This window comes from Theropithecus gelada, chromosome 10 (genome assembly GCF_003255815.1).
Source record: "Theropithecus gelada isolate Dixy chromosome 10, Tgel_1.0, whole genome shotgun sequence".
Taxonomy (NCBI): Eukaryota; Metazoa; Chordata; class Mammalia; order Primates; family Cercopithecidae; genus Theropithecus; species Theropithecus gelada.
Window position 1 is genome coordinate 58439100 of NC_037678.1, and position 27905 is coordinate 58467004.

Genomic DNA, 27905 nt, shown 5'->3' on the forward strand with positions numbered 1-27905 from the left:
TAATAAAAATTGGTAATAACCCAAATTAATACATTAAATATATATACCTGTAAAATGCCCAGATAGAAGAGTTTCTATGTCTTTTTTTTTTTTTATCTTCTGAGACGGAGTTTCGCTCTTGTTGCCCAGGCTGGAGTGCAATGGCGAGATCTCGGCTCACTGCAAACTCCGCCTCCCGGGTTCAAGCGATTCTCCTGCCTCAGCCTCCTGAATAGTTAAGATTACAGGCGTGCGCCACCATGCCCGGCTAATTTTTGTATTTTTAGTAGAGACAGGATTTCACCATGTTGGCCAGGCTGGTGTTGAACTCCTGACCTCAGGTGATCCACCCGCCTCGGCCTCCCAGAGTGCTGGGATTACAGGCGTGAGACCGTGCCTGGCCATGTCTTTCTAGAATAGAAAAGTAGCTCTGATATAGCAAGGTCTTAAAATTATGAGGGGGATCAGTCGAGATGCAGTATAGAGGACATTTTTATAAAATTTAAAGAACAAACTGTATGAACAAGTGCACGTGTACATGTACTGAAAAAGTATACACAGAGAAATATGCATGGGTTTAGTTTATGTAAAGCCTGGAACCAGGTGTACTAAACCACAAACAGTGGCTGTCTCTCTGCAGAGTGGAATGGAAGGGCGTGGTGGAGCACGTGACAATTTTCATTTCTACTTTAAGTATTTCAGCACCATCCCAATACTGGATATATTATACTCAAAGGAAAAGAAATCATTCTACCACAAAGACACACGCACCCATATGTTCATTGCAGTGCTATTCACAATAGCATAGACATGGAATCAACCCAGGTGTGGATCAACAGTGGATTGGATAAAGACAATATGGTACATATACACCATGGAATATTAGGCAGCCATATAAAAGAATGAAATCGTGTCTTTTGTAGCAACGTGGATGCAGCTGGAGGCCATTATCCTAAGTGGATTAACATAGAAACAGAAAACAAAATCATGCATCCACGTTTTTTTTTTGTTGTTGTTGTTGTTGTTTTGAGACGGAGTCTTGCTCTGTTGCCCAGGCTGGAGTGCAGTAGCGCAATCTCAGCTCACTGCAACCTCCACCTCCCCGGTTCAAGTGATTCTCCTGCCTCAGTCTTCCAAGTAGCTGGGACTACAGGTGCCCACCACCACGCCTGGCTAATTTTTTGTGTTCTTAGTAGAGACAGGGTTTCACTGTCTTAGTCAGGATGGTCTCGATCTCTTGACCTCGTGATCCACCCACCTTGGCCCCCCAAAGTGCTGGGCATGTTGTTACTTCTAAGTGGGAGCTAAACATTGAGTACACATGGTCATAAAAACGGGAACAGCAGACACTGGGGAATACAAGAATGGAGAGGGACAGAAGGGCTGAAAAATACTACTTACTGGGGACTATGCTCACCACTGGGATGACTAATTCATTCATACTCCAAACCTCAGCAGCCCACAATATATCTATGTAACAAACCTGCACATGTACCCCAATCCTAAAATAAAGGTTAAAAAAGAAAAAAAAATTCAGCAACACTTGTTTCATCTTACAAGGGCATTGTAAAATAATAAAGATAAAAGTTAAGAGATAGGGAAAGAAAAAAAAGGGAAAAAGAAAAGAACCCTCATTGGAGTCCTGTTCTGCCCAACCCTGGAGTTACTAAGTAAGCCCAACTTAAGGGGTCGCTTGAGCTCCAGACTTTAAAGCCCCCAAGGCAGCAGCATCTACACCACCTTATCAGATCCTCAAAGCAATTCTTCTAAGTTGGTAGACTGGGATAGTTATTTCCATTCTGCAAATGGGGAAACTGAGACTCAGAAAGTACAGTGACTTGCCCAAGGGCCCACAAGAAGTGGTGGCCCTGGAGGGATGAGAGGGAACGTGTTCCCCAGCTCTCTAGAGTCTCAGGCCGCTGTTCCTTCTGCTGCAACTCCCCAAGTAACAGGAACAGGTGCAACAATGGGCCTTTACAATCAAGGGCCAAACACGCAACCCTGTTCAAGCTTGTGCCTCAACTCCTTCAATTCCTCGTCAGCTTTTATTCCTTCAAAGCTGGTATTCATCTTTCTAAAGTAATTTTCATCCTTCTGGCTCTTTTCTGAAGGCAGCACGCTTTAGAAAGAGCAGGGCTTGAGATCTGTCACTCATGAGCTCAAATGGCTTCGCCTCTCTGGGCCTCATCTGCAAAATGGAGATAAACTTATGTAACTCCCAGAATCATTCTGAGGATCAAAGTAGTCATGTGTGAATGCATTTTGTAAAATACAGAGCACTGGGGAATACTGATTTTACTTTAACAAAATAAAACTCTAGCCCTCTTTCTGGGAGGTCAGGATACTAGTAGTAGGGTAACTTAAAGGGTGAGTATACTGAACGGGAATCTGAAGTTGAAACAGACACAAGTATTGGCAGTATCAGTTGGGAAGGTCACACACAGATTTCAGATAATGGGCCAGTCCAGCTAAGCTTGTACCTTACCTGAGTCAGATTTCTTTAAAATCTATTACTGGGCTTTGGGACTATGCCGTCACCAGGGAGGGAGGGCACATGCTAAACACCTTAAAGCAGGGGCAACAGAGAAACAGAAAAACCAACGTATTGGCCAGGCACGGTGGCTCACACCTGTAATCCCAACACTTTGGGAGGCCGAGGCGGGTGGATTACTTGAGGTCAGGAGTTTGATATCAGCCTGGCCAACATGGTGAAACCCTGTCTCTACAAAAAGTACAAAAAAGATTAGCTGGACATGGTGGTGTGAGCCTGTAATCCCAGCTACTCAGGGGGCTGAGGCAGGAGACTTGCTTGAACCCAGGAGATGGAGGTTGTAGTGAGCCAAGATGGTGCCACTGCACTGCAGCCTGGGCAACACAGCAAGACTCCATCTCAAAAAAAAAAAAAAGAGTATTTCCAGCACTGAAATTATATTTCCACCTGCAGGAAAACAGACCAGGCAGGAAACAGGTAAATATGTCCACCCAGGGCTTATGGGACTGTTAGCTAATTTAAGAACATTGTAACAGGCAGCATAGCTGGAAGCACCTTGGGCATGGGACCTACCCCCACCATCCCAGGGACATGTAGTAAAAACCTGCCTTGTAAATAAATAGCAACAAAGGTGAACTTTAAAAAAAGCTCGCCTCGCTGCCTGAAAGGGTGTGGTGAGGACAGCCCTAATATACACACTGCTGAGAGTAAACGGTTGAGAGCTTTCCTTTGAAGCAATTATCAGTGTGTTGCTGGAGACTTTAAACTGTTTATACCTTCTCACCCAGGAGTTCCAGGTGTAAAACTCTACTCTAAGAAAATAATCAGACAAGGATTTTTGGTTTAGAGTTTTTTATTACAACAAACACCCACACACACCCCTAATTGTCCAGAAACAGGTGAATGGTTAACTACAGAATAAGTTATGAATATATTTAAATGATGGACTATTATACAGTCATTCAAATAATGTTTTGAGGAATATATTGTGACATAAAAATGCTCATAATAGTAAACTGAAGGAAAGCAGGATATAACACGTATGCCCAGTGTATGAGGCTGTTCATGCACTGATATAAATAAATGCCTGAGTCTGTGTCTTCATAAAGAAAACAGGTTTAATTTGTTCTTGGTTCTGCAAGCTGTACAGGAAGTGGGGTGCTGGCATCTGCTTCTGGTGAGGCCATAGGGAATTTACAGCCATGGTGGAAGGCAAAGGGGAGCCCGTGTGTCACATGGCAAGAGCAGGAACAAGAGAGGGGGGAGGTGCCGCACACCTTTAAACAACCAGATGTCCCGTTAGTTCACTCATCACCACGGGGATGGCGCCCAGCCAAGCGTGAGGAATATGCCGCCATGATCCAAACGCCTCCCACCAGGCCCCACCTCCAACACTGGAGATTACAGTCCCACATGAGATTTGGAGCGGACAGACATCCAAGCCAGCTCACACAGTGTACCAGCAGTTAAAATGCACACACTTAAAATACTAATGATAATAGTAGCAGTGGCTAATGTTGTTGGATGCTGTATTAGTCTGTTCTGTGATGCTATAAAGGAATATCTGAAACTGGGTAATGTATACAGAAAAGAAGTTTGCTTGGGCCACAGTTCTGCATGGCACCAGCATCTGCTTGGCTTCTAGTGAGGTTCTCAGGCTGCTTCCACTCATGGCGGGACGCGAAGCATAGCTGGCCTGCGCAGATAACGCAGCCAGAGAGGGAAGCAAGAGAGAGGAGGTGGGAGGTACCAGACTCTTTCTAACAACTGGGCCTGGGGTGAACCCATTACCATGGGAGGGCACCACACCATTCCTGAGGGATCCACCCCCAAGACCCAAACATCTCCCATCAGGCCCCACCTCCAACAATGGGGGTCACATTTTGACCTGAGATTTGGAGGGGACAAATATCTAAGCCATTATCAGATGCTATGAGCCAGGCAGTGTTCTACCACATTGGTCATTCCATTCTCTCCTAGTCCTCTAAGGGAAGCCTATGATTACTATCATCATTCCCATTTTTCCGAGGAGTAAACTGGGCACAGAGGCTTGGGCAGTGTGTCCAAGGCCACACAGAGGGGTGGGTGTGTGAGGCAGGGCTTCTCAGAGTCAGTGTGGCTCCTAGGCACTCTGCAACACCATGACCAAATGCTGCCAGAGGACATCCTCAAGAGGGGGCCAGGTCGAGTCCTTCTGAGGCAAAGGCCAAGCCCTTCAACTGAGTATCCCAAAGACAAGACCGCCTCCAGCTCGCAACCAGAAAGACCTGGGCTCAAATCCGGCACAGATCCTTCTGACCTGTGTGAAAGCAGCAAGCCACGTTCCTCTCTGAGCCTCAGTTTCCTCATCTGTAAAATGGGGATAAATAACACTGTCTGCCTCCCAGGGCTAACCAGGGGATAAAAAAGATAAAGTGCCTGAGTCCTTATATTTTCTAAATTTTCTACAGAGGTATATTTTTCTTTTGTTAAAACTACTTTTTATTTAAAAAATAATATATTAACACATTAAAATATTTCCAAAGTTTGGGGGGTATTAACCCAGAAGCCAGACAGATGGGAGGAGGTGAATTACATTCGATTTGATTCAATTAAATTGGAAGGCACTGGGGAAAGGCCAGGAGACCAGGCTTAGAGGGAAAGATAACCTGCTCAATTAGAAACACATCATGTTTCACCAGGTGTCAGAGGGACATCCATGTAGGCGACTGACTAGGAGGACAGTGGACACAGAGGCGTGGTGTCAAGGAGACACACAGGCTGCAGATATGAATGTGGTATCAGCAGCAGGCAGACGTGACCTGGAGCTATGGAAGACATTGACTGTTTCTGCCTGCCCTTTCCCTCCACCCCTTTTATGGGTGACAGCAGCCCACTTTTCCCTTTGGAGAAGTACCCCACCCCTTTCCACACAGTCTTGGTGAGACAATCAAAGTGTCCTGCCACCCAAGCAGTGGGCACATCTGCCACGACAGGTGTAAAGGAGGATATTTCTTGAGATAAAACCAATGCACTTCTGTTGTGGCTAATTCCTAATTCCTAGTTAGCCTGCAGCTCCCTCCAGCCAGTCAGTCAATGGAAGCCATTGCCTGGCTCTGTTTTAAATTAGATTTTCTTGAGTCCACAGCGTGAGACATTAGTGTTAAAATGTGACTTCGTTGAGGCAGAAAAAGTTTTCTTAACTTCCAAAATCTTCCTTTTACAGAGCAAGAAGACAACTTGGAGATTAAATTATTACATATATGTACAAATGTCATCTACAGGGTAGATTCTTAGACTTGTAATTTTGGTAGATATTGCCCAAATCAACAGGGCTGTCAATTTCACAATCCCACTGGTAATGTACTAAAGGGCCTGCTATTTATTCTTCCGACTCCCCCACCTCCAGCCCCATCCACAGGGCATGCTGTCAAGCTTTGGGATTTCTGCCAATCTGACAGGTTAAAAATGGTATCTCCGCATACTTTCTTTTTTTTTTTTTTTTTTTTTGAGACGGAGTCTCGCTCTGTCGCCCAGGCTGGAGTGCAGTGGCCGGATCTCAGCTCACTGCAAGCTCTGCCTCCCGGGTTCACGCCATTCTCCGGCCTCAGCCTCCCGAGTAGCTGGGACTACAGGCGCCCGCCACCTCGCCCGGCTAGTTTTTTGTATTTCTTAATAGAGACGGGGTTTCACCGTGTTAGCCAGGATGGTCTCGATCTCCTGACCTCGTGATCCGCCCGTCTCGGCCTCCCAAAGTGCTGGGATTACAGGCTTGAGCCACCGCGCCCGGCCAATCTCCGCATACTTTCAATAAGCACTTCTCTTTGAAGATTGAGACTGAGCACCTTTTCATACGTTTAAGGGCTATTTGTATTTCTTTTGCTGTGAACCATCTGTTCATGTCCTGCGCTCACTTTCTCTATTCGGCGGCTGCTGCAGAAGTCCTTAACCAGTCGTTTGTGGCTTTCACAGAGGAAGGGAGGAAGGGCTGTCTTGTGACTCAGATAAGGTTAAGAATTGTAGGGAAAAGAACAGCTCACCCTAACCTGACACCTATTTTGTGGTATACATAGAGATGTTTATTTTAAGTTTTAAAAACTTTTAATTGAAGTTTAGTTATACACACAAAAAAATGTACATATAGTACATTACAGCATACACTCCTATAACCAACTTCAGATGAAGGAACATTACCTGCACCCCAGAAGCCCCTCTCAACACTCCCAATCCTTACCATGTGGAGATTCTTCTGCAGCGTTATTTCTTGATTCTATTCTAAAGGCAAGTGATCCACAAATCCAGGGTCTTCCACAGTTTTGAAGCCACAGTGAAGGGCTTTACCATCGGTAAGGGAAGAGGCCCTGTGGTCCTAGGGCTCCCTCTGCTGGTGATCAGCAGTTACCTGGAGCTCTGAGGATTGACTGCAGTCTTGGAAATCAAATTCATGCAGAATGGGAATCCGCACACTGGCGCATGGCTGAGGTATCACAGACTCCTCCTTCACTCTCCATCCTGTTAACATTTCGGGAAAGCAACTATCAAAACAATAGACCACAGTAGCTTGGGGGCTATGAAGAGAATGACAAGAAAGAGCAGCGAATGCCCGCTTCCCAAACCTTGCCTATTCCCCACCCACAAAAACAGGAGGCTGTTGTGAAAGGTCCTGCTGCTCAATCAACTGTCAAAGGCATCGACAGTCCCCAGTCATGTTTCTAGAAATCTAGTAGACAACTGGAATTATTTGCTAAGATGACTGACTGACTGATGGACTCCCTGGCTCCTGTGCTAGGTACAGAGATACAAAATGCAGCTCCTATTCAGGTGGACTGCATGCGAAGTCCCATGGGACAATGGCGTCAGGCCATTTAACCCACACAGGGGAGCAGGGGTTGAGGGAGGGAAAGTCAACGTAATAGGTTCTTCTTGCCCTCCAGAAATTTAGAATCTAGCAGGAGATACAAGAAATGTTTGGATAAAGGGCTGAAAATAAGTTCAGGAGGGACCTGAAGAAGCTCCAGGTGAAATGTTACTGTGGTCCTAGAAACAGGGAGGGGACCTGAGCTGACAAAGTCGACGGGCGGTAGACAGAGGAGCTGGAGGCTCTTCAGTTGTAGGGAGGGGCAAAAAACAGATGCCCAGAGAAGCCAACAGGCCCACAGTGGACTCTCCTGGTAGAAGAAAGTGGGGAGGATCATCACCACTGAGGCAGGTCCTTAGGGTTGTGGGTCCAGGAACTCCATTTTTGTCAGGGTACCCAGAGCCAAACAAATTCAGGGGGATGGACTGTCTGTTGACTGAAGATCTACAAGCCAGGTGCAGCATATTCATTTGCAGAAGGGACTATGTCCTTCCCACAAGTGGAATGCTTGTTCGCCTTCCAGGGCTCCCTTGTTTCTTTTCTCCGATTATTTCCCACCCTCTCCTTAAGGGTCCTGTCCTTTCCTGTGGCTTCAATGGCCACCTGTATGCAAACTCCACAGTCTTTATTTCCAGTCCCCACTTCCCATGTGAGCTTCAGAACCATGTATCTTCCTGCCTGCTGGACACCTCTACGTGGCTGCCCCACGGATCTCTCAGGTTCAGTGTCCAAACTGAGCTAATTTAGAGAAATATCAGCACAGAGAGGCAGTGACAACACAGACTCTACCAGGTTGCCTGGGTTCAAATTTTAGCTCCGCCACTTGTTAGCTGTGTGACCTCGGTGAGTTACTACTCTTTGCTTCGGTTTCCTCATCTGGAAGATGATGGTGATAATAGTAATCTCATAGGATTGTGGTGATAACTAAAATAAGTCTTCTGATACATAGGAAGAGCTATGAAAGTATCAGTTCTCATATGCTGGGCACAGTGGCTCAAGCCTACAGTCCCACCACTGTGGGAGGCTGAGGCGGGCAGATCACTTGAGGCCAGGAGTCCAAGACCAGCCTGGCCAACATGGCAAAACCCTTTCTCCACCAAAAAAAAAAAAAATTAGCCAGGCATGGTGGCACATGTGGGTGACTGAGGCAGGAGAATCATTTGAATTAGGGAAGTGGAGGTTGCAGTGAGCAAGAGTGCGCCACTGCACTCCAGCCTGGGCAACAGAGCAAGACTCTGTCTCAAAAAAAAAAAAAAAAAAAAAGAAAAGAAAGAAAGAATAAAAGAAAGTATTAGCGTTACTATGATTCTCCATTTAAATGTCCTTCCTCTGCTCACTGTCAGCTGGGTTCAACAGAGTTTAATTGAGACGGGCACCAATATCCATTCAGTTGCTCAAGCTGGAAAGCAAAGTATCATTGTCAGCTTTCTCTCACTGCCCATCCTGTTCGTAGTCAATCTCTCCCTGAGGCCTGATCTACACAACTTTTCAATCGGGTCACTTGTTCTCCATACTTAGGGCCACCTGCCCCTTCGATCACCATCATCGCGGGCCTGGATCACCATGCTGGCTCATGCTGAAACCAGACAAAATAAATCCGGTCATTTCTTTCCATAGCTCCTACAGTTCTTAGAAGGAGAAACCTTAGGATAAATCCCTTGCTGCAGCCTTTGGGACCTGATTCCTGCTTTCATCTGCACTTGAAATTTGTATGTTCAAAACCAAACCCTCCCACTCCCCAAACCTAGTCTTCTTGGATTCCCTTCTTTAGTGAAGGGGGCCACCTACTGGCTTGGCTCAGGCCAGACATCTCTGCTCAGCAGGCCGCGGAGCCCTGCTGGTCTCACCATCCTTCAGCCATGGTTCCCATTCTGGTCTTCCCTCAGATATTTCGAGTGTCTTCTAACTGGTCTCTCTTACATTCCCCACCCTCCCCATCTACTTTCTAAGAGTCTACTAGAATGATATAAATTGCTACTAAAAATAAAAAAATTAGCAGAGCATGGTGGTGCTCACCTGTAATCCCAGCTACTTAGGAGGCTGAGGCACGAGAATCAGTTGAACCTGGGTGGTAGAGGTTACAGTGAGCCAAGATCATGCCATTTCACTCCAGTCTGGGTGACAGAGAGAGACCTCAAAAAAAAAAAAAAAAAAGTTTCAATAGTTTCTGGCACACAACACTCAATGCCTTCCTTTAACAAGTAATTACTGAGCGCCAACTACGTGCCACATAGAGTTCAGGCCCTGGGGATACACGGTATTTTCATCAATTCCAAGACACCATGATTTTAAAGACTCACCACTTACTGTAGGTACAAGAAAGAAAAAAAAAAATACTACCAACTAAACCAGAACACACTGGTGATTATAAGACACATCCAGATGTTCTAACTGCTATTAATAAATTGTGGGAAAATGTGCATCTTTGATTCAACAGAAATAGTGACTAAAAAAAAAAGACACAAAGTCCCTGTCCTCAGGTAGCTTCTATTCTAGTGACGGGACCAAAGAATAACTATACATTGTCAGGTAGTGATAAGTGCTATGATAAAGCAGGGTAAAGGGATACAGAGGGAAGGGGGTGCTGGGGAAGCCAAAGAAGACCCCCCCCCCCCGCCCGGGGAGCTGATATGAGCAGAGACTTTGAATGACGAGATGAACTGTGGGTAAACAATGCTCCAGGAGGGGAAACATCACATACAAAAGATCTGAGATCTGAGAGGGAAATATGCCTGCTGGGTTCAAACACATGCAAAGAAAGTGTGGCTGGAACAGTCCTAGGCCCTGGGCAGCCAATTTCCTCAAGCCCAGTGGTATTTTCCAGGTGAAAGCAGGTATCCCTGGTCTAGCTGGGTACCAACTACAGGAGGTAAAGGTGGGGAGGCTAAGAAAAGCAGCGTAACTCAGCGATCAGCAGGGTGGATAGCCAGACTGCCTAGATTGGAATCCCCGTTCTGCCACTTACAAGCTATGTAACCTTGGACAAGTTATCTAACTATTCTGAGCCTAGTTTCCTCAGCTGTAAAACAGACATCATAAAAGTACATTTCACAAATTGGTTATGAAGATTACATGAGCTAACAACTTGTAATCAAGACAAACAATCATTATCACTACCTTCTGTCCCAAAGTCATTTTCATTTTCATTTTAATTAATTGATTAATTATTTATTTTTTGAGACAGGGTCTTGCTCTGTAGCCCAGGCTGGAGTGCCATGGCATGATCTCGGCTCACTGCAACCTCTACCTCCTGGGTTCAAGTGCTTCTCATGCCTCAGCCTCCAGAGTAGCCAAGATTACAGGCATGCGCTACCACTCCCGGCTAATTTTTGTATTTTTATTTATTTATTTTTTTAGGAGAGATGGGGTTTCACCATGTTAGCCTGGCTGGTCTCGAACTCTTGACTTCAAGTGATCCACCCGCCTCAGTCTCCCAAAGTGCTGAGATTACAGGCGTGAGCCACCACACCTGGCCTACCCCAAGTCATTAAGAAAAGTATATCGAGGTAAGAAATAAATTAATTTGAGTCTTAAAACATAAGAACAGAATATTTTCCAGATTACCAACTGGTAGGATGGCAGTCACATTGTTAGGGAAATAATTTTCTTTATTACTTTGAACTTGGCTTCTCCAAAGTTATTTTTTAAGCAAAACTATTATCTTCCTATATAAATTGTTCTTGCAGTACAAATTCATGGAATTAAGTCTCTCCTACTAAAGTATGTACAAGACACTTGTAACAAGAAGGAAGCACTGTTAGAGGAATTTTACATCTACCACAGCTTTTTAATTAAATGGCATTACCATGTGCATTAATACAAAGTTGATTTCTTGAATATAAAGTCCACACACAAATTCAGGCTTTTTTCCCATGGTTAAAAAGACCCAGAATTGCTGGTATAGGACAGTGATCTGGCTTTTTGTTCACTCAGATCCACCCCATTTTGTTGCTTTTCTATCTCATTCCAAGTCATGATGTACTACACCGTGAGCCAGTCCTATCTATAATGACTTAGAACTTCAGGCCACGTCAGGTGTGTGAGTTAACAGGCTTCGGTATTCACAAGAGGTTCTCATCTTCCAAGTACTCCCTGAGTAATGAGTCACATTCTTGGAAAGCATCTAACGCTTTATGATGGAGATGTGCTTACACAAAATGAAATATTGTAACTTTTTACTTTTTAGTATTTAATATAATTAGGGATGGAAAGCAGGTAAAATGAGAATTCATCAAAACTGTATTTAGCACCTACTAACCCCCAGGAACTGTGCTAAGCTCTGGGAACTCAATCAGGATTCAGACAATTCTTTCCCCTCAAGGATATATGAGATTTTTTTTTTTTTTTTTTTTTGACAGTTTTGCTTTTTTGGCCCAGGCTGGAGTGCAGTGGCGCAATCTCCGGCTCACTGCAACCTCTGCCTCCCGGCTTCAAGAGATTCTCCTGCTTCAGCCTCCTGAGTAGCTGGGATTGCAGGTGCATGTGCCACCACGCCTGGCTAACTTTTTGTATTTTCAGTAGAGACGGGGTTTCGCCATGTTGGCCAGGCTGGTCTCAAACTCCTGACCTCAAGTGATCCATCCGCCTCGGCCTCCCAAAGTGCTGGGATTACAGGTGTGAGCCACCGTGCCCGGCCTTCTCAAGGATATATGAGATTTTATCTGAAGTTATATTTTGAAGTGGCAGCTTAAAAAGATGCATTTGGTCTTGATACATTTCACTTGGCAAGGTCTGAGAAACAAAAATGCATCATATTTCCCGCTTTTTCTTTTCCAAGAGATGTTGAGAAGGGCAGTTTAAATCCTGACTTACCAGCACTGTGAGACAAAGGACAAAGCCAGCTAGAACAAGTTATCTAATCTCTAATATACTCTAATGCTATCTAATTAGCATCATTAGGTTACAATGAACAGTTTTCTTTCATCCCGTCAGTTACTGAACCTCTGGTATGAACGACGAGAATTTAAAATGTTTTACCCAAGGCCAACTTCATGCTTTATGTTTAACAACGTTATACAATAAATTGTTAGATTTCATTTACAAATATAGGCCAGGCATTCCAAAGACTGGCTGTAGTTAAGCTGGACACAGTTAAACCATCTTCGGCAGCCTATCTAGTCAGTTGACTACAACTAAGGTATTGGGGAATGAGGGTGGATGGGGCCAGTTTTGGTTCAGGGAAAAACCCTCACTCTAGGGGTGGGCCACAATCAACACCAGCCAACTCTATTGAGCAAAATCATCTGTTCTCATGAAGCTTTGAGAAGTGCAGACGTGGAGCTGGAGACTGCCAGGGGAGGAGAGGCACAGCTAGATTAGCAGAACCAGTCCTGGTGATGAAGCAGGTGGCAGCTGTTGCACAGATCACCTTTTCCCGCCTGCCATCTGAGCAACATTCAGAATCAGAAAAATGTAAAGAACCCTAAAATTCATCTCCTTTGGTGAACTGCCTAAATCTTTTTGCAAAATTTGGTGTGTAGGTGCATTTCTTTGGCAAGAGGGTCTACAGTTCTTACCAGATTCTCAAAGGAGTCTACGCCTGAAAACACGAGATTCACCGATAAGGTTCAACTTCTTTACTTACTAGATGGAAAACTGAGAGGCCCAGAGGAGGAAAAGCAGTTGCCTCAAGACAAACACAGCGATATCAAAACCGAGGCATTGGCCGGGCGCGGTGGCTCAAGCCTGTAATCCTAGCACTTTGGGAGGCCGAGGCGGGTGGATCACGAGGTCAGGAGATCGAGACTATCCTGGCTAACATGGTGAAACCCCGTCTCTACTAAAAATACAAAAAACTAGCCGGGCGTGGTGGTGGGCGCCTGTGGTCCCAGCTACTTGGGAGGCTGAGGCGGGAGAATGGCCTGAACCCAGGAGGCGGAGCTTGCAGTGAGCCGAGATCACGCCACTGCACTCCAGCCTGGGAGACACAGCGAGACTCCGTCTCAAAAAAAAAAAAGAAAAAAAAAACCGAGGCATTTCAATTCAATTCTAATTCTGGCTTCACACTATTGACCCTGGCCACGTCCAATACCTCTTCGCTTCTCTGCAGGTCCTGAAAGATCACCAGGAGGCGAGGGTTGGTGTCCGAGTCCTGGAGAGGTCGCAGGCAGTCCAGATTCTAGCATCACAGAAACTCTGGCCAAGCGCTCAGCCGGGGATTGGCTGCCATAAAGACCTCCGCACGTCCTCGCCCCCGCCTCGCGGAATTCCGCTGCATAGGTGACTCCAGGTAGAGGACCAAGCACAAGGAGATGCCGGGGCGGTGGAGGCAGAGAACGACTGCGAAGAATGACACCTATTCACTCACCTGACAGAGGGGAGGAAGCAGGCACGCCCCAAAAGCTGCTCGGGAGCAAATCCACGCCACTGGGAGGAGGCAGACCGAAGAATAACAGGAAATTACGTAAGGCGCACGTGCTTCCGAGGGGGGCGGGTGCGGGGCGTCCGAGAGGCGCGCCCCCCGCCCTGCGCCTGCGCAGCCGTCCCCTGCCGCGCTGCCGAGTCACCGGGGTGGGAGGAGCATGGGTAGGGGGCGGGGTGCATGCCGGAGTGCGCAGGCGCAATGCGACTCCCGAGGCGCGGGCCGCCCCCTTGGCTGGTTTGGATCCGGGTCAGTCGGGCGCCGAGATTCGGGAGAGACGCTCTGAACTGACTGCACCGCATCACCGGAGCGCCCCAGCTGCGAGGCGGTAAGTGCCCTGACGTGACGGGGAGGGGCCGCAGCATAGCGTCTCGGCCTGCACAGCCGGTCTGGCCGCGGGCGGTTTTTCCTGGGCCCGCCCGCCTTGGGTCGCGTCGTCTCCCGACGCCTCCTGCCTGGGCCGGGCCTGGGCCTCTCCGCGCCCCCTTATCCGCCGCGGCCTGTGCCTGCTGGAGCTCCGAATTCCGCGCTCTCTCCCCTTCCCGCCTTCCTGTTCTCCCGCGGACCCCGCCCCGTCCCGCTCCTGCGCCGTCTCCCGCCCAGCGACAGCTTCCCCTTTTCGTCCTCCTTGGCCGCCCTTTGCTCCTTCCCGCCCTTTCCCTCTCGCCTCGGAGCCCCATTCTCGTTGGCTACCTCTTCGGCCCGACTCCTTTCTTCTTCCGCATCCCTGGTGCCTCGCTCCAACTCCAGCCTCTCGTTCTGACCCCGGGAATCTCCCGAGGAGCGCAACTTTCCAGCTGGAGACCCCGGGCGGGCAGAGCCCCTGGACAGCTCCCTCCTCGGCGTTGTCCTCACACTCCAAGCCACCTCCTACCCCTCTGGGTTCTGACCAGGAATTTTCTCCATTTGTGTTTAACCGCGACAGGCACAGACTCTGGGTGAAAAAGAAAGAACTTCGTGCTTTGGCTGCAGCACTGCGAGTGTAAAGGGATGAGTGGGTTGCACGGAGAGGTGTGAATGTGCTTTTTGTCCTGGGGGCCGATTGTTTCCTCCCGGTCTAGTTTGCCTCTTCGAGTTGCTGGACAGGGTTTTCTTCCCCATACTCTACGCTTCCTGGTGGTCTGGGAGTTTCGAAATCTTTAACGTTGTGATAACAACGCTTACCCGCGCCATCCCTTCTTGATCGTTCTTAGGTCTTCTCGGGCGTGGAAATGTAGACCTAGACTTGAGGTTCAATGAGGTCTTGGTTAAAACGGCAAGATAGAAGTAAGATTGTGACGCATCCATTTCGTTGAAAGAGAAAACCAGGAATTCGTCCTTTTGATGGAGGAACTTAGAATAACTGTAATTTTTGTAAGGTTGTGGAAAATCCGAGGCAAAGTTAAATTACGCGGTTTGATTTGACTTAACATGAAGTAACTTCGAATAGGCTTTTTAAAGTTTCATCTCTTTGGATGTTGTTCAAGAGTTCACTGCAGTTAAAACGCCAAGACCGTCTCCCACAAATTTGGTATTAATGAAGAAGGGCAAGCCAATTGTATTTGTTGTCCGGAGTTAGTTGTACAGCCCTTTCTTTGAGTGAATGGGGATCTGGGGATGCAGAGGAGCTTAATGAGCCTTTTATAATTACAGAGATTCTCTTCTCTGGCCCTTAAGGTCATGCCTAACGCTCACCTTTGCTTTTGGCTAAAATAACTGAGAAAAAAGGTGAGTAGTTAAAAATGCTGGAAGTCTGAAAATCATTTAGACAGAACTTCATTCCTGAAGTTTTAATCTGTAGTCAGATTTTAATTCTGGCCTGTTTTGGTTTTTAGATGATAGATCTTTTAGTGTGTCAACAGGAATGTAAAGTTTGTATTAACATCTAGGGTGATCACCTGCCATGCTATTAAGTCAGCATAGTATAATTAAAAGTTACATATGTGGGTTCAGAGCCTCTTAGCACAGTGTTATATTGTAAGCTCTTGGAGGGCAGGAATGAGATTCTTCTAGTCCTTACAGAAATGGAGTTTAGGCTTCTATCCCTAGCATTCATTCTAGTGCCATGCACGTGGTAGGTATTCTGTAAATATTTGTGAACGAAATGAATTTCTGCCTGTAGGGTTCAGTAGTGTATACTTAAATGTGACATGTACATAAATGCTGACTAATTTCCAGAGAGGGCGAAAGAGGACTTGTGTGGGGTCTGCGGGTTGGGGAGACTGGCTCAGATGATTTATTAACTCGGTAAGGGCTGAACATTGACTAACGGATCATAAGGTAATTGAGGAACACTATAAGTCAAACTTCAATTTAGTTCTACCAGCAGGAAGAATTTGTTTACAACCTACAGTAGTACTCTTTTAGATGATGTGAAGCTTTGAAAATATTGAAATAAGTGATTGCTCACCTCTCCCCCCAGGTATATAGGAATTGATTGTGTATTTGGGGGGATCCTACCCTAAATTGAGAATTAGAGACTAGTGAAGCATGGGATTGTGTGGATAATGTTTCTTCATGTTTATGTACTTAAATACCAGCAAAATATACGTGGAGAATGTATTTAATTTTTTTTTCTTTTTTTGTCCTAAGAAGTTGAAGTGCAGGCTGGCTGAATTTTTTTTTTTTTTTAAGTAGCTGAATTCTTTTGAGACTGTTTTCAGTGTTCCCCAGAGAGCTCTGCCTAAAATATCTTAACTTCTGCAAATAAATAAATAAAGTGAGAAGTCCTGATTCCCTGCCTTTTTATTTTGCGCTGGTACTACAATAATATAATGGTTACATTATATGAAACATGATGACACCTTGACCTTTGGAATATTAGAGGTCTCACAATAACTTCAGAGCCACCCTGAGAGAAACGAGCAGATATGAATCAGAGAGGACCCAAGGCCTGGTGGAGAGGCACTGCTCCCTCTGAGAATGCCTAAGTGGGGTGGGGGCGGGGGGGGGGGGTAACAGCTTAGAAATAAAGAGGTGAAGTGAATCTTTTGCTTCAGATATCCTCTATTTCTATTTTTTTCTGTACTTTTTTCTTTCTTTCTTTCTGATTGTCTCTGATATGTTCATAGATGCTGGTTTGCTTAATTTTTATTCAGGATTTGGTACTAATAACCCTGAGTGAAAAAATAATTTGGAGACTAGATTCAAGGGTTTTTTAACAGACTTCTTTGTTGTGTTTCTTGTTGCTTTGGTTGGTTCTTCATCTCCCTTTCTCTGTTTAAAATATAAAAATCAGGTAGAAAATATGGAGGACTTTGGTTAATCAAACTAGTTAAGAGATCATTTAATGGTGCATCTACACAATAGTCATTTCTATTTTTTTTCTTTACTTTCAACCTTTAGGCTAAAGAAAAGTTTTGTTTTTTTTTTTTTCTTTTTCCACTCATGTGCACAATAATTTTTTGTGGGGTTGCAAGTATATAGTTCATTTATTTTCTTTCTGGTTTAACAATTAATTATACTATTCCAGGCTATGAATAAAAACACAAATGGAAGTATCAGCCTTACTGGTAGAGTGTATTTATAATTCTGCTTTCACAGTGGTAACGCCTTGTTCTGTAAAACGTATCTTCCTGAACATAGCTGTCTGGGTCAGGATTGCTCTAGAGAAATGCTATCATGTGTCATGAAAGTTATACTTAACTAGGGTTAGGCCAGACAAATACTCAGTGTCATTTTAAAGAATCAGAGTGCTATAATTTGAGCTATTCCCTTTTATTTCTGATGTCATTTTGTTCATAGATTTCTACACCAACTGGGGAGATTCCCATGTTAAAAAGTATGTATACTGAAACATAGGTTTCAGATCATCTAGTTTCCAAAATTGTGTAATAGGATATTGGCATCAAGTATGTGAACAGTTTATATTCTGTCATAGTACATACCCATTTTTGGTATCATTTCATTTTTTTCCCCTTAAGAAAACCTATAGTCTCCAGTTATCTATACTGAAACTTCCTTTTTGAAATAAAAATTTGCTTTTTTTTTTTCTAACAGTAAAGGTAACAGGAATGTAAAATCTTAAAAAAAGGTATACTTTTGATCCCATCTGTTTTTACTTTGCTCACTTTATTTTCTTTTTTAGTGTTAACAGGAACATCGATAAGTAGTGTAAAAACTTGCACAATGAAATCCGAAGCCAAGGATGGAGAGGAGGAGAGTCTACAGACTGCTTTCAAGAAATTAAGAGTGGATGCATCAGGGTAATTAAATATGTAATACATTATTTGGAATTATTTGTTTACTCATTCAAAATAGTCTCTTCTCCCTAAAAAGCTCTTCCTCTTTTAAAATTTCTCATTATTGAAAGAAGATATAAATGCTAATAGTGCAACACAACATCCTTCCAGATTCTGCACAGTATTGTTTTAGTTTAAAAAAAAAACCCTTTGGTTAAATTTGAAAAGTAGCGGTTCATTTGCCCTCCTAGGTTGGGTGTTTTGGTTTTCGTTCACTTTGAGGAGGGCTTCCCCCTACCTCTTTTTAATAAAAGATTATCAAGTGGTGCCCCATCAGGGATTTTATCATACATCTCAAGAGAATCACAATATTTTTCACTAAAAGTGGATTGGCTCAATAGAAATCTATGAAGACATTGTAGATTTCATGGTCTGTGATTGCTAAATCTATCACTATGGAAACCTCTATTCAGTAGGGTTCTGTCACTGAGATCAATAACCTTGGACCCTTTGGGCAAACTAATTAGTGTACCTGCATACCAGCTGCTGTCTGAATGTTAATGTTTCACCCTTTGCAAAATGTTCTGTGTAAGACTCTTCTCACCCCAATTCTTTCTCCCAGGCCAAAAGAAATCAACATTTTTAATGGATATAAGAATTTCTTTTCATGAATGGAAACTAAACACTGGAAGCTCAGAGTAGAACACCCACAAGTAATAATAATCATCATTAGTGTTTATTATTTACTTCCTGTGCCCTAAACACCGGGTTAAGTACTTTGCACATTATTTAATCCTCACTACCACCTTAGTGCATGGATACTACTGTCATTTCAGTTTACAGATGAGACTCACACAAATTAAATTACTTACTAAAAGTCACATTGGTAAAAGTTGCAGAGCCAGGATCTGAACCTAGACAGCCTGTCTCCAGAACCTCTGCTCTTAACCATCCTTTATGTGGTACCTTGAAGACAATATGAAGAAATGCATGCAGTACCTAGCACAAAGTAAAAACTAGATGTTAGTTGTTGCTATAGCTACCTGCCTGTTGCTAGTACTATTTTTGGCCTATCAAATTAAAAGGTTTATGCTGATAGATTTGCACAGTAGATATTATAGGTGCTCATATTTGCTTCCATGATACTTCTAAAACGTATCTTTCGTCTTGATGGTTTTCTAATGTGGTCGTCTTGCCAGTTCATATCAGTACTTTGATAAATCGTCTTGGGAAACAGAAGCAAAGCAGAGAAGCAGATAGTTCCAGATTGTGGTTGCAGTGTATCCTTTGTGATTTCTTATATAGGAATAATTCTTTTAAATCAGGAAAATACTAGAAATGTGTACACACAATTATACATACAAATCTCTTAGTGTGTAAATTTATATAAGTAACTCTTGATACACAGACTTCTTTCCTGATGTTTTAAAAGAAGTTGAAATGTAAAATAAAGCCAGGCTGGGCATGATGGCTCATGCCTGTAATTCTGGCACTTTGGGAGGCCGAGGTGAGCACATCACTTGAGCTCAGGAGTTTGACACCAGCCTCGGCAACGTGGCGAAACCCTGTCTCTGCAAAAAAACCCAAAAAATTGGCGTGGTGGTACATGCCTGTAGTCCCAGCTGCTCTGTAGGCTGAGGTGGAAGGATCACTTGAGCCCAGGAGGTGGAGGTTGGAGTGAGCCGAGATCGTGCCACTGCACTCCAGCCTGCGCAACAGAGCGAGACCCTGTCTCAAAAAAAAATAAAATAAAATTAAGCCATTTAGGTATCCCTAAAAATTACTTGGAACATTATTTAAAAAATTTTCAAAATATATGGTCAAAAATTATGTATATGTAAAACCAAATGCTGCATGTTCTCACTTAGAAGTGGGAGCTAAGCATTGAACACACATGGACATGGGAACAGCAGATACTGCTGACTACTGGAGTGGGGAGGCCAGGAGCAGAATGTGGGTGGAAAACCTACCTATAGAGTACTGTGCTCACTACCTGGGTCCAGTATGCCCATGAACAATCCTATGCGTGTACCACCTGTATCTAAAATAAAAGCTGAAATGAAAAAAATTATATATTTGTAGCATATATTTTGCCTTGAGTAAAATTATAAGGGAAGGAGAACATTTGAGAAAACAAAGTAAGAGAAGGGATGAGTCATTAGCATGACTAAGCAGAATAAGACTTGTGTAGTAGTGTATCATACATTCTAGTTGTTTTATATTGTTGCCAGTTTACAAATGGGACATCTGAGGATTGACTCATAAACTAACCAAGCCTTGCCAGGAATTTAGCATGATCCCGTTCAACAGGTTTTGACTCCTTAATGGTATTTGTCTTATTAGGACAAATCTCTATATAGATATAAATCGATATATATAACAAAACAATATCCTATTTATCTGACTGTAATATAATACATGCTTATAATAGAAAAATTTATGAAAACAAAACAGGATAAAAATGGAAGTAAAAATCACAGTTTACCATAACTACTGTTAACACCTATATCACTGGTTCATGATAGCCTATACTTATTTTACCTAGTTGAGATCATAATAATATGTATAGGTGTTTAACCATGCTGCTTTCTCCTTACAAGCGTTCCCCTATATCATTAAAAGTTCTTTGTACACTTAATTTCTAATAAATTCCCAACATTTTACTGTATAGATGTGCCATAATTTAGAAATACAGTATTTTTTTTTCTATTACATATTTAGGTTATTCCCAGTTACTTTTTACTTTCAATTATGTTTCATTGAACATCCTTTCATTTTAGTAGATTAATGTCTCTTTCTAAAGAATTTTGTCAGCACTATAGCATGTATAGTAGGAGGGGTGTGTGTGTGTGTGTGTATGTTTATGTGTGTTGAAAAAGTCTGTAAGGATTTCCACCAATGTTCGATGTTGGTAGTCTCTGGGTTGTGAGGTTATGGATGATTCTGTTCTTCTTGCTTTTAGATTTTTTCATGTTCTTTACTGGGAACCCGTATTATCTGTATAATTTTAAACCACAAGGATTTAACTCTGATTAATATTTCAAGTTTATTAGTTGCAAAAGTTAGAATATTTTTCTAAAAGTTGCATAATATTTGAAAATGTATTCAGTGTTAAGTTAGATGGAGTCTCCTAAAGTTTTTGCTTCTAAACTTAGTTCCATGACTCTGGTTTGCCTGCGTAAGATAAATGGTCAGTGTCATTAGCATTCTCTGACCATAAGGCCTGATCTGCCCCAGGGAAACAGCCTGAAAGTCTATTTATATCCTGCTGCTGGGTACACTTACCAATCATTCTTCGGCTTATGATTTTCCAGCCATGGGCTTTTAGGGATCCTCTAAATTTGGTTTTGAAGGAAAATGTACACTAAAAGCTGAGCAATTTTTGAGAAACCCAAACTGGAAAAAAAAATGTATGATACAAATTGTATTTGAGTTAGTGAGAACAATATGTTCTCCTCATTTTATAGTGTTGTGTAGCCATAAACTTTGTTCTTGTCTTCAGGTCCATAGCATCTCTGTCTGTTGGAGAAGGCACAGGTGTCAGAGCACCAGTCAGAACAGCAACAGATGATACCAAACCTAAAACCACATGTGCATCTAAAGACAGTTGGCACGGGTAAGAGCTTCTTATTGAAATGATTTTCATTCCAATATTATAAAATATTATTGGATTTTCCTTGCTGAGTGTCCAGAAAAGAGTAGGTTATGATATAGAACCTAAGACCCGATGATTAGAGAAGGACATATTCCTTCTTTTGCTGAATTTGCTGAGACTTTCTTTTTGGCCTGGTCCGTATTCAATATTTACAAATATTCTATGTCTATTTGAGAATATTGGGACTTCTCTCATTATTCTTGGATTCTATGTCCATTAAATCAGGCTTTTAAATGTGTTATTTGAACCTTTTTTTCAATTTTTTAGTTAACTTGACTTACAAATAATAAAGATGTATGTTGAAATCTACCCCATGGAAGTGAATTCTTTGTTTTTGCTTTATGTATCTTGAGGTTATTTTGTTGGATTTATATAGCATAGGTTTTGAGTGTTTTCCTCCTGGTGAATTGAAACTTTTATTATGTAGTGACATTCTTAATCCCTCATAATGGCTTTTGTCTTAAAGTTTTCTTCTAGTGAGTGTTTCCCTTGTGTGTCTTTTTCTTTTTTTTTTTTTTTGAGACAGAGTCTTGTTCTTGCTCTGTCACACAGATTGGAGTGCAGTGTCACAATCTCAGCTCACTGCACCCTTCGCCTCCCCGGTTTGAGCACTTCTCCTGCCTTGGCCTCCCAGGTAGCTGGGGTTACAGGTGCCCGCCACCATGCCCAGTTAGTTTTTGTATTTTTAGTAGAGAGAGTTTCATCACATTGGCCAGGCTAGTCTCAAACTCGTGACCTCAGGTGATCTGCCCACCTCGGCCCCCCAAAGTGCTGGGATTATAGGTGTGAGCCACACCTAGCCTTCTATTCTTTCAAGCATTCTGTGTTCTTGTATTTTAGCTGTGTTTCATATAAATATCGTATGACTAGGTTTTATTTTTTTCTGTTTTATTCAATGTGATCAGTTTTTTTTTAACTGCTGGGTTTAGTGTATTTACGTTTATTTGATTGTTGATATCTTCAGAAGTGATTCTGCCATTTTACTTTATTTGTCCTGCTTTTTTGTTTTTCTTTCCTTTTTTTTCCCCCACCTTACTTCTCCTGGTTTCCTTTCCAATTGTTTCAAAACAATTGTTTGCAAGGATTTTGTTTGTTCTTTTCCTCTGGTGGTTTGGAAATGGCACACTTTGTTTCTATTCTTTCAGTAGTTGTTAGCCTTGATTTTGCCCTGCGTGCTTTTAACAAAGACACAAATTAATGGTATTTTAGCTGTTCTCCTCAGAACCCCTTTCCTCTGATCTCCTGACTTCCATGATGTAGTTGCCCAGTATTTTAGTTGTGTTACTTATTTTTAATCTCACAAACTAGGTTTTATTATTATTATTTAAGCAGACAGTGTTTATTTAGATTTTTCTACTTGTTTATAACTTCTTTTCTCACCATACTTTCACCTCAGACCTCCCATATACAATCACTTACTTTTTTCCTAAAGTAGTTTTTTCAGTGAAGGGTTATTGCTAGTAAATAGGACCTCTGCATTGTATAATTCCATATAAATACATTTGAAAGGGCCCCTGATGTTAACGTCATGTCCTATTGGTAAATAACAATCATCTGTATCCGTGGGAGATCGATTCCAGGTCCTCCCCACTCACACACCCCTCTCAATACCAAAATCTGAGGATGCTTATGTCTCTTAGACAGAATGGTGTAGTATTTGCTTACAACCTGTGCTCATTTTTCTGTATACTTTAAACCATCTCTAGGGTACTTATAATACCTACCACAGTGCTTACACCGCACTTCACTCACACAGACTCAGCATAGTGCTCAGAGCACAGCAAATTCAATGTTTGCTTTTTGGAACTTGGTGGAAGGGATGTTTTCAGTCTGCTGCTAGTTGAATCCACAGGTTGTAGAATCCATGGATACAGAAGACCGACTGTACTTTGCTTTCATTTATCTGAAAATGTCTTTATTTCATCCTTGTTTTTGAAAGATAGAGTTGATATACTTGACATTGTATTTCTAGATTGACAGTTATTTTCTCTTAGCACTTAAATGAGGTATAGTTGATTGTCTTCTGGTTTCATTACATTGATATTGAAAAGCATATCTTCAATCCAATTGTTATTGATTTGGAAATAATCTTTCTAGTCTCTGGCTGCTTTTAAGATCTTCCTGTTGTCTTTGCTATTCTATAGTTTTGCTACAGAGTATCTCTATGTGGATTTCTTTTTATCCTGCTCTGGTGTATTTCCTGTGTTCATAGATTCTCTTATCAAATCAGAAAATTTCTCAGTCATTATGTCTATGAAAATCACTTGTCCTCTGTTCTCTGTATTCATTTCTTCAGAAATTCAGACTTATTCTGTCATCCCTCTTAACTTTTACATCTTTCCAAATCCTTGTCTCTGTACTGCCTTTTAGGTCAGGAGTTGGCAACTTTTTTTTGTAAAGCACCATATGGTAAATTTTTTAGGCATTGGAGGCCAAGAAGCAAAATTCCAAGGATATTAATAAGTGCTTAAATAAGAGAGAAAACTCCTACTCTACCCTGTTTGCGTGGGGTTGGCCGTCCTGGCTGGTGGACACATTTTGTCTTCAGTTGCTGAGACAGTCGCAGGATAGAGTGACTAGCCTGAAGGAGAACCTTGTGGAATGGGTGGGTAGCAGGTAGTGCCAGGGTCATTTCTACTCTCTGTTCCAGTGAGGCTCAGATCCCAGCATGCTCTTTTCTCCTCCAGAGATCCCAGCACTGGTTGGAGTCTTGAACTGAGATTCTGCCTCTCAATGATCAGCAGTTGCCAACAGTAGAGACCCAACATGTAGATGTTAGCCAGTGTGGGCGCTGGACAGTGGTGCAACGTGTCCACTGGCCAGGAAGGTGGGCAGGGAGAATAGGGACAGGGGAGGATCCTCTAGCCTGGTCTGTGGCTCACAGTGCTAGCCCACTGGAGCAATGTCCACAAGCTGTACAAAAACAGGCAGGGAGCCAGATTTGACCCACAGGCTGTAATTTGCTGGACCCTGTTACAAATAATTCAGATTTATTTTCCAGTCAGGTAATTCTTTCTTTAGCTGTGTGTACAAGTCTCCCGTTATCCATAGGGGATATGTTCCAGGAACCCCAGTGGACACCTGAAACTGCAGACAATATCAAACCCATTTGCCATCAGTCAGAACACGTTTTTGTTCATGTCTTCCACCCACACATTTAATGCCTTTTCTATCTTAACTAGGGACTTACATGCACTGTGGCTGTAACTTTTGCATTTGAAGTGCAACAGTAAGTCTATCACAAATTTGTTTTTCCTTCCTCACCATGTTTCAGACAGGAGATTCGTTTTTACCGTACATCTTAGCAACCTCAGTATGTGTTTTGTTTTTTTCCTTTCCTTATTAAGTCAAGAACTTTCACCTTTTCTCTTAAAGAAAGCTGTTTTAGTTCATTTTCTATTGCTGTAACTGAATACCTGAGACTGGGTAATTTTTAAAGAGACTTATTTCTTATATTTCTGGAAGCTGGGAAGTGTAAGAGCGTGGCACCAGCATCTGGTGAGTGTATCATTGCTGCATCATAACATGGGGAAGGATATCACGTGGCAAGGGGGCTCGTGAGAAGTAGCCAAACCGGCTTTTATAACAGAGCCGTTCTTGTGATAACTGTCCCTCTCCCTCACTAACCTTTTAATTCATTAATCTGTGGATGGATTAATCCATTCTTGAAGGCGGAGCCCTTGTGACCCAATCACCCCCAAAGGTCTCAGCACTGATGCGTTCAGGACCAAGTTTACAACACATGAACTTGTGGGTGACACATTCTAACCACAGCAGAAGCACTTTGTGGCTTTCCTTGGTATACCCAAACTGCTAGCATCGCTACTCTTGCACTTGGGGCCATTGTTAAGTAAAATAAGAGTTACTTGAACACAAGCACTGCAGTACCATGATAGTGGATCTAATAACCAAGATAGCTACTAAATGACTAATGGGTAGGTAGCATATACAGTGTGGATACCCTGGACGAAGGGATGATTCACATCCCAGGTGGGATGGAGCAGGATGGTGCAAGATTTCGTCATGCCACTCACAGTGGGGCGCAATGTAAAACTTGTGAATTGTTTAGTTCTGGAATTTTTTATTTAATATTTTCAGACCATGGTTGACTGCAGGTAACTGAAACTGTAGAAAGTGAAACCATGGATAAGATGGGACTACTGTGTTCTGTTTAGCTCATTCATTTTAATTCCAAATAAAACATTTTTTTTTTAGTGTCCTGTTTGGTTCTTGTCTCTAATTCACTTAGCAGTTTTGAGTATCTTTTCTTTTCACTCAGTTCTTTATTTAAATGTTTTATAAATAGTTACCTTACATAGTGTGTCCAGTAATTCCCAGTATCTGAAAACCTCAGGGATTGTAAATATTGTTAGTTTTTTGGTTTTGATTGATTGGCTGTTACCAATGATAGAAACGAATCAAAAATCTATTTAATAGTAATGGCATAATGGTCATTTGTAACGTTAGCCTCACAGTGGTTCTGACGCTGCTATATTCAGGTTTAGGGCACAATATTTAGACTTTACGGGATTGGTTTCAGTTGTCTGTTTGAGGTGTTTCCCTCAGACTCACTGGTCAAAGGCTCCCAAGGTGTTCTATCCCAAATGTTTGGCCCAAGTGATTCAGTTTAAAAATACCGTTATCTCACCTGGTTGTATAGCTTGCTAATAAGATGATTTTGAAGTTTTTGAGACACAAAGACTTAGGCAGCATGGAATTGGAGGCAGGTGCATCTCTTGCGGGAAATTTATGAGCTTAGACTCGTAAATCTGACGGGAGGTAAATTTCCTATTATCATAAAGAATCTGTTTAGGACAGCTCTGTATCCCAGCATCTTCTTGTGTATATTTTTCCTCTTAGGTCTACAAGGAAGTCTTCACGAGGAGCAGTGAGAACTCAGCGTCGTCGACGTTCTAAGTCTCCTGTCCTTCATCCTCCAAAGTTTATACATTGCAGTACAATAGCATCTTCTTCCAACAGTCAACTGAAGCACAAAAGCCAGACTGACTCACCTGATGGCAGCAGTGGGCTGGGAATTTCAACCCCGAAAGAGTTCAGTGCAGGAGAAAGCTCTACTTCTCTCGATGCTAATCACACAGGGGCAGTCGTTGAGCCTTTGAGAACTTCTGTTCCAAGGCTCCCATCAGAGAGTAAGAAGGAAGACTCCTCTGACGCTACCCAAGTCTCCCAAGCAAGTCTCAAAGCCAGTGATCTCTCTGACTTTCAATCCGTTTCCAAGCTAAACCAGGGCAAGCCATGCACATGCATAGGCAAGGAATGCCAGTGTAAGAGATGGCATGATATGGAAGTGTATTCCTTTTCAGGCCTGCAGAGTGTCCCTCCCTTGGCTCCAGAACGAAGATCCACACTTGAGGACTACTCTCAGTCGCTGCATGCCAGAACTCTGTCTGGCTCTCCCCGATCCTGTTCTGAGCAAGCTCGAGTCTTTGTGGATGATGTGACCATAGAGGACCTATCAGGCTACATGGAGTATTACTTGTATATTCCCAAGAAAATGTCCCACATGGCAGAAATGATGTACACCTGATAGCAAGAAGCTAATTCATATGCTTTAAACCAATGAAGGCTTGTCAAAGAGATTTAGTTAATGGCAGACCTTGTGGCCACTTTGTGTGAGAAGACATCTCTTTCTGCTCACTGTGCTTGCAATAAAAACTTTACTTGGCATCTCAGTTAATCTTCATTCTTTAAACTTACTCTCTGAGTTCTTCCATACACTTCAAGGCAAGCAGATCAAAGAAAAACTTAGAAATGTTCCTGGGGGATGAAGAAACTATAATTACTTGAGACTGGCAGCAGTGGGTAAAAGCCTTTGTAAAACAGTGCATTTTTCAGATTTGTTTAAGGTTTGGTAGCCAAGGAAAGTAAAATGTGATTTTGTAACTGCACTAAACATTTGTCATGCTGTAGTTGCCAGCCCAGAATATTAGAAGTTACAAGACTGATTTAAACCATCTCTGATTTAATGCAAGATTTATTGTGTCTATAAAGATTTCTCATGTTATTGTTAAGCCAGAGATCTAAGGTTTAGATTGAATTTGAATAAACTAGCTGGCCTGCCCTCTATTGTTTGAGAGAGTTATTAACCATCACTAAAGAAGCCCCTGCTGGTGCTATTCATCCTGAGACATGTTACATGCAGTTACTCAAGCAGCTTGGAATGGGCTGCTTCAGTTGGAGGGAGGAGGTGTAATATTTGAGACTAGTGTGCGTCTTCACCATCTCCAGCATTTTAAGTATATGGTGTGTTTTTTTGTTATTAGTTGTAATACAGGTCTCATACCTCAGTTTCAGATGTTCTAGATGGCTACCTCTGAGCTGCCCTGTCACCCCAGCAACCCCAAAAGAGAATTTTGTACATTCTGTATCCTACAGATTTGGTCAACCATTTCAAAATTCCC

The 27905-nt window shown here is 42.8% G+C and overlaps 1 protein-coding gene and 1 long non-coding RNA gene across 8 annotated transcripts; one reads left to right on the forward strand and one right to left on the reverse strand.

Annotated features, from left to right (window-relative positions):
- Positions 1–964: 964 nt before the first annotated feature.
- Positions 965–13732, reverse strand: LOC112633234. Its single transcript, XR_003121502.1, has 3 exons — positions 13615–13732; positions 9324–9440; positions 965–2167 (listed from the first exon to the last, which is right to left on the reverse strand). It is a non-coding gene; the product is annotated as an uncharacterized LOC112633234 (long non-coding RNA).
- Positions 13733–13782: 50 nt separating this feature from the next.
- OSER1 (oxidative stress responsive serine rich 1) lies at positions 13783–27570 on the forward strand. 7 transcript variants are annotated; one of them, XM_025399061.1, is made up of 5 exons: positions 13815–13996; positions 17735–17852; positions 21331–21444; positions 26344–26480; positions 26535–27570. In XM_025399061.1, the coding sequence occupies exons 2-5, from the start codon at positions 17776–17778 to the stop codon at positions 27029–27031; spliced, it is 825 nt and encodes a 274-aa protein (XP_025254846.1). In that variant the 5' UTR covers positions 13815–13996; positions 17735–17775; the 3' UTR covers positions 27032–27570. The 7 variants fall into 7 exon arrangements, with proteins under 7 accessions (XP_025254842.1, XP_025254846.1, XP_025254847.1 ...); XM_025399055.1 differs by adding an exon at positions 17392–17428 and having other exon boundaries at positions 13880–14679; positions 26344–27570; XM_025399057.1 differs by having other exon boundaries at positions 13783–13996; positions 26344–27570.
- Positions 27571–27905: the final 335 nt, after the last annotated feature.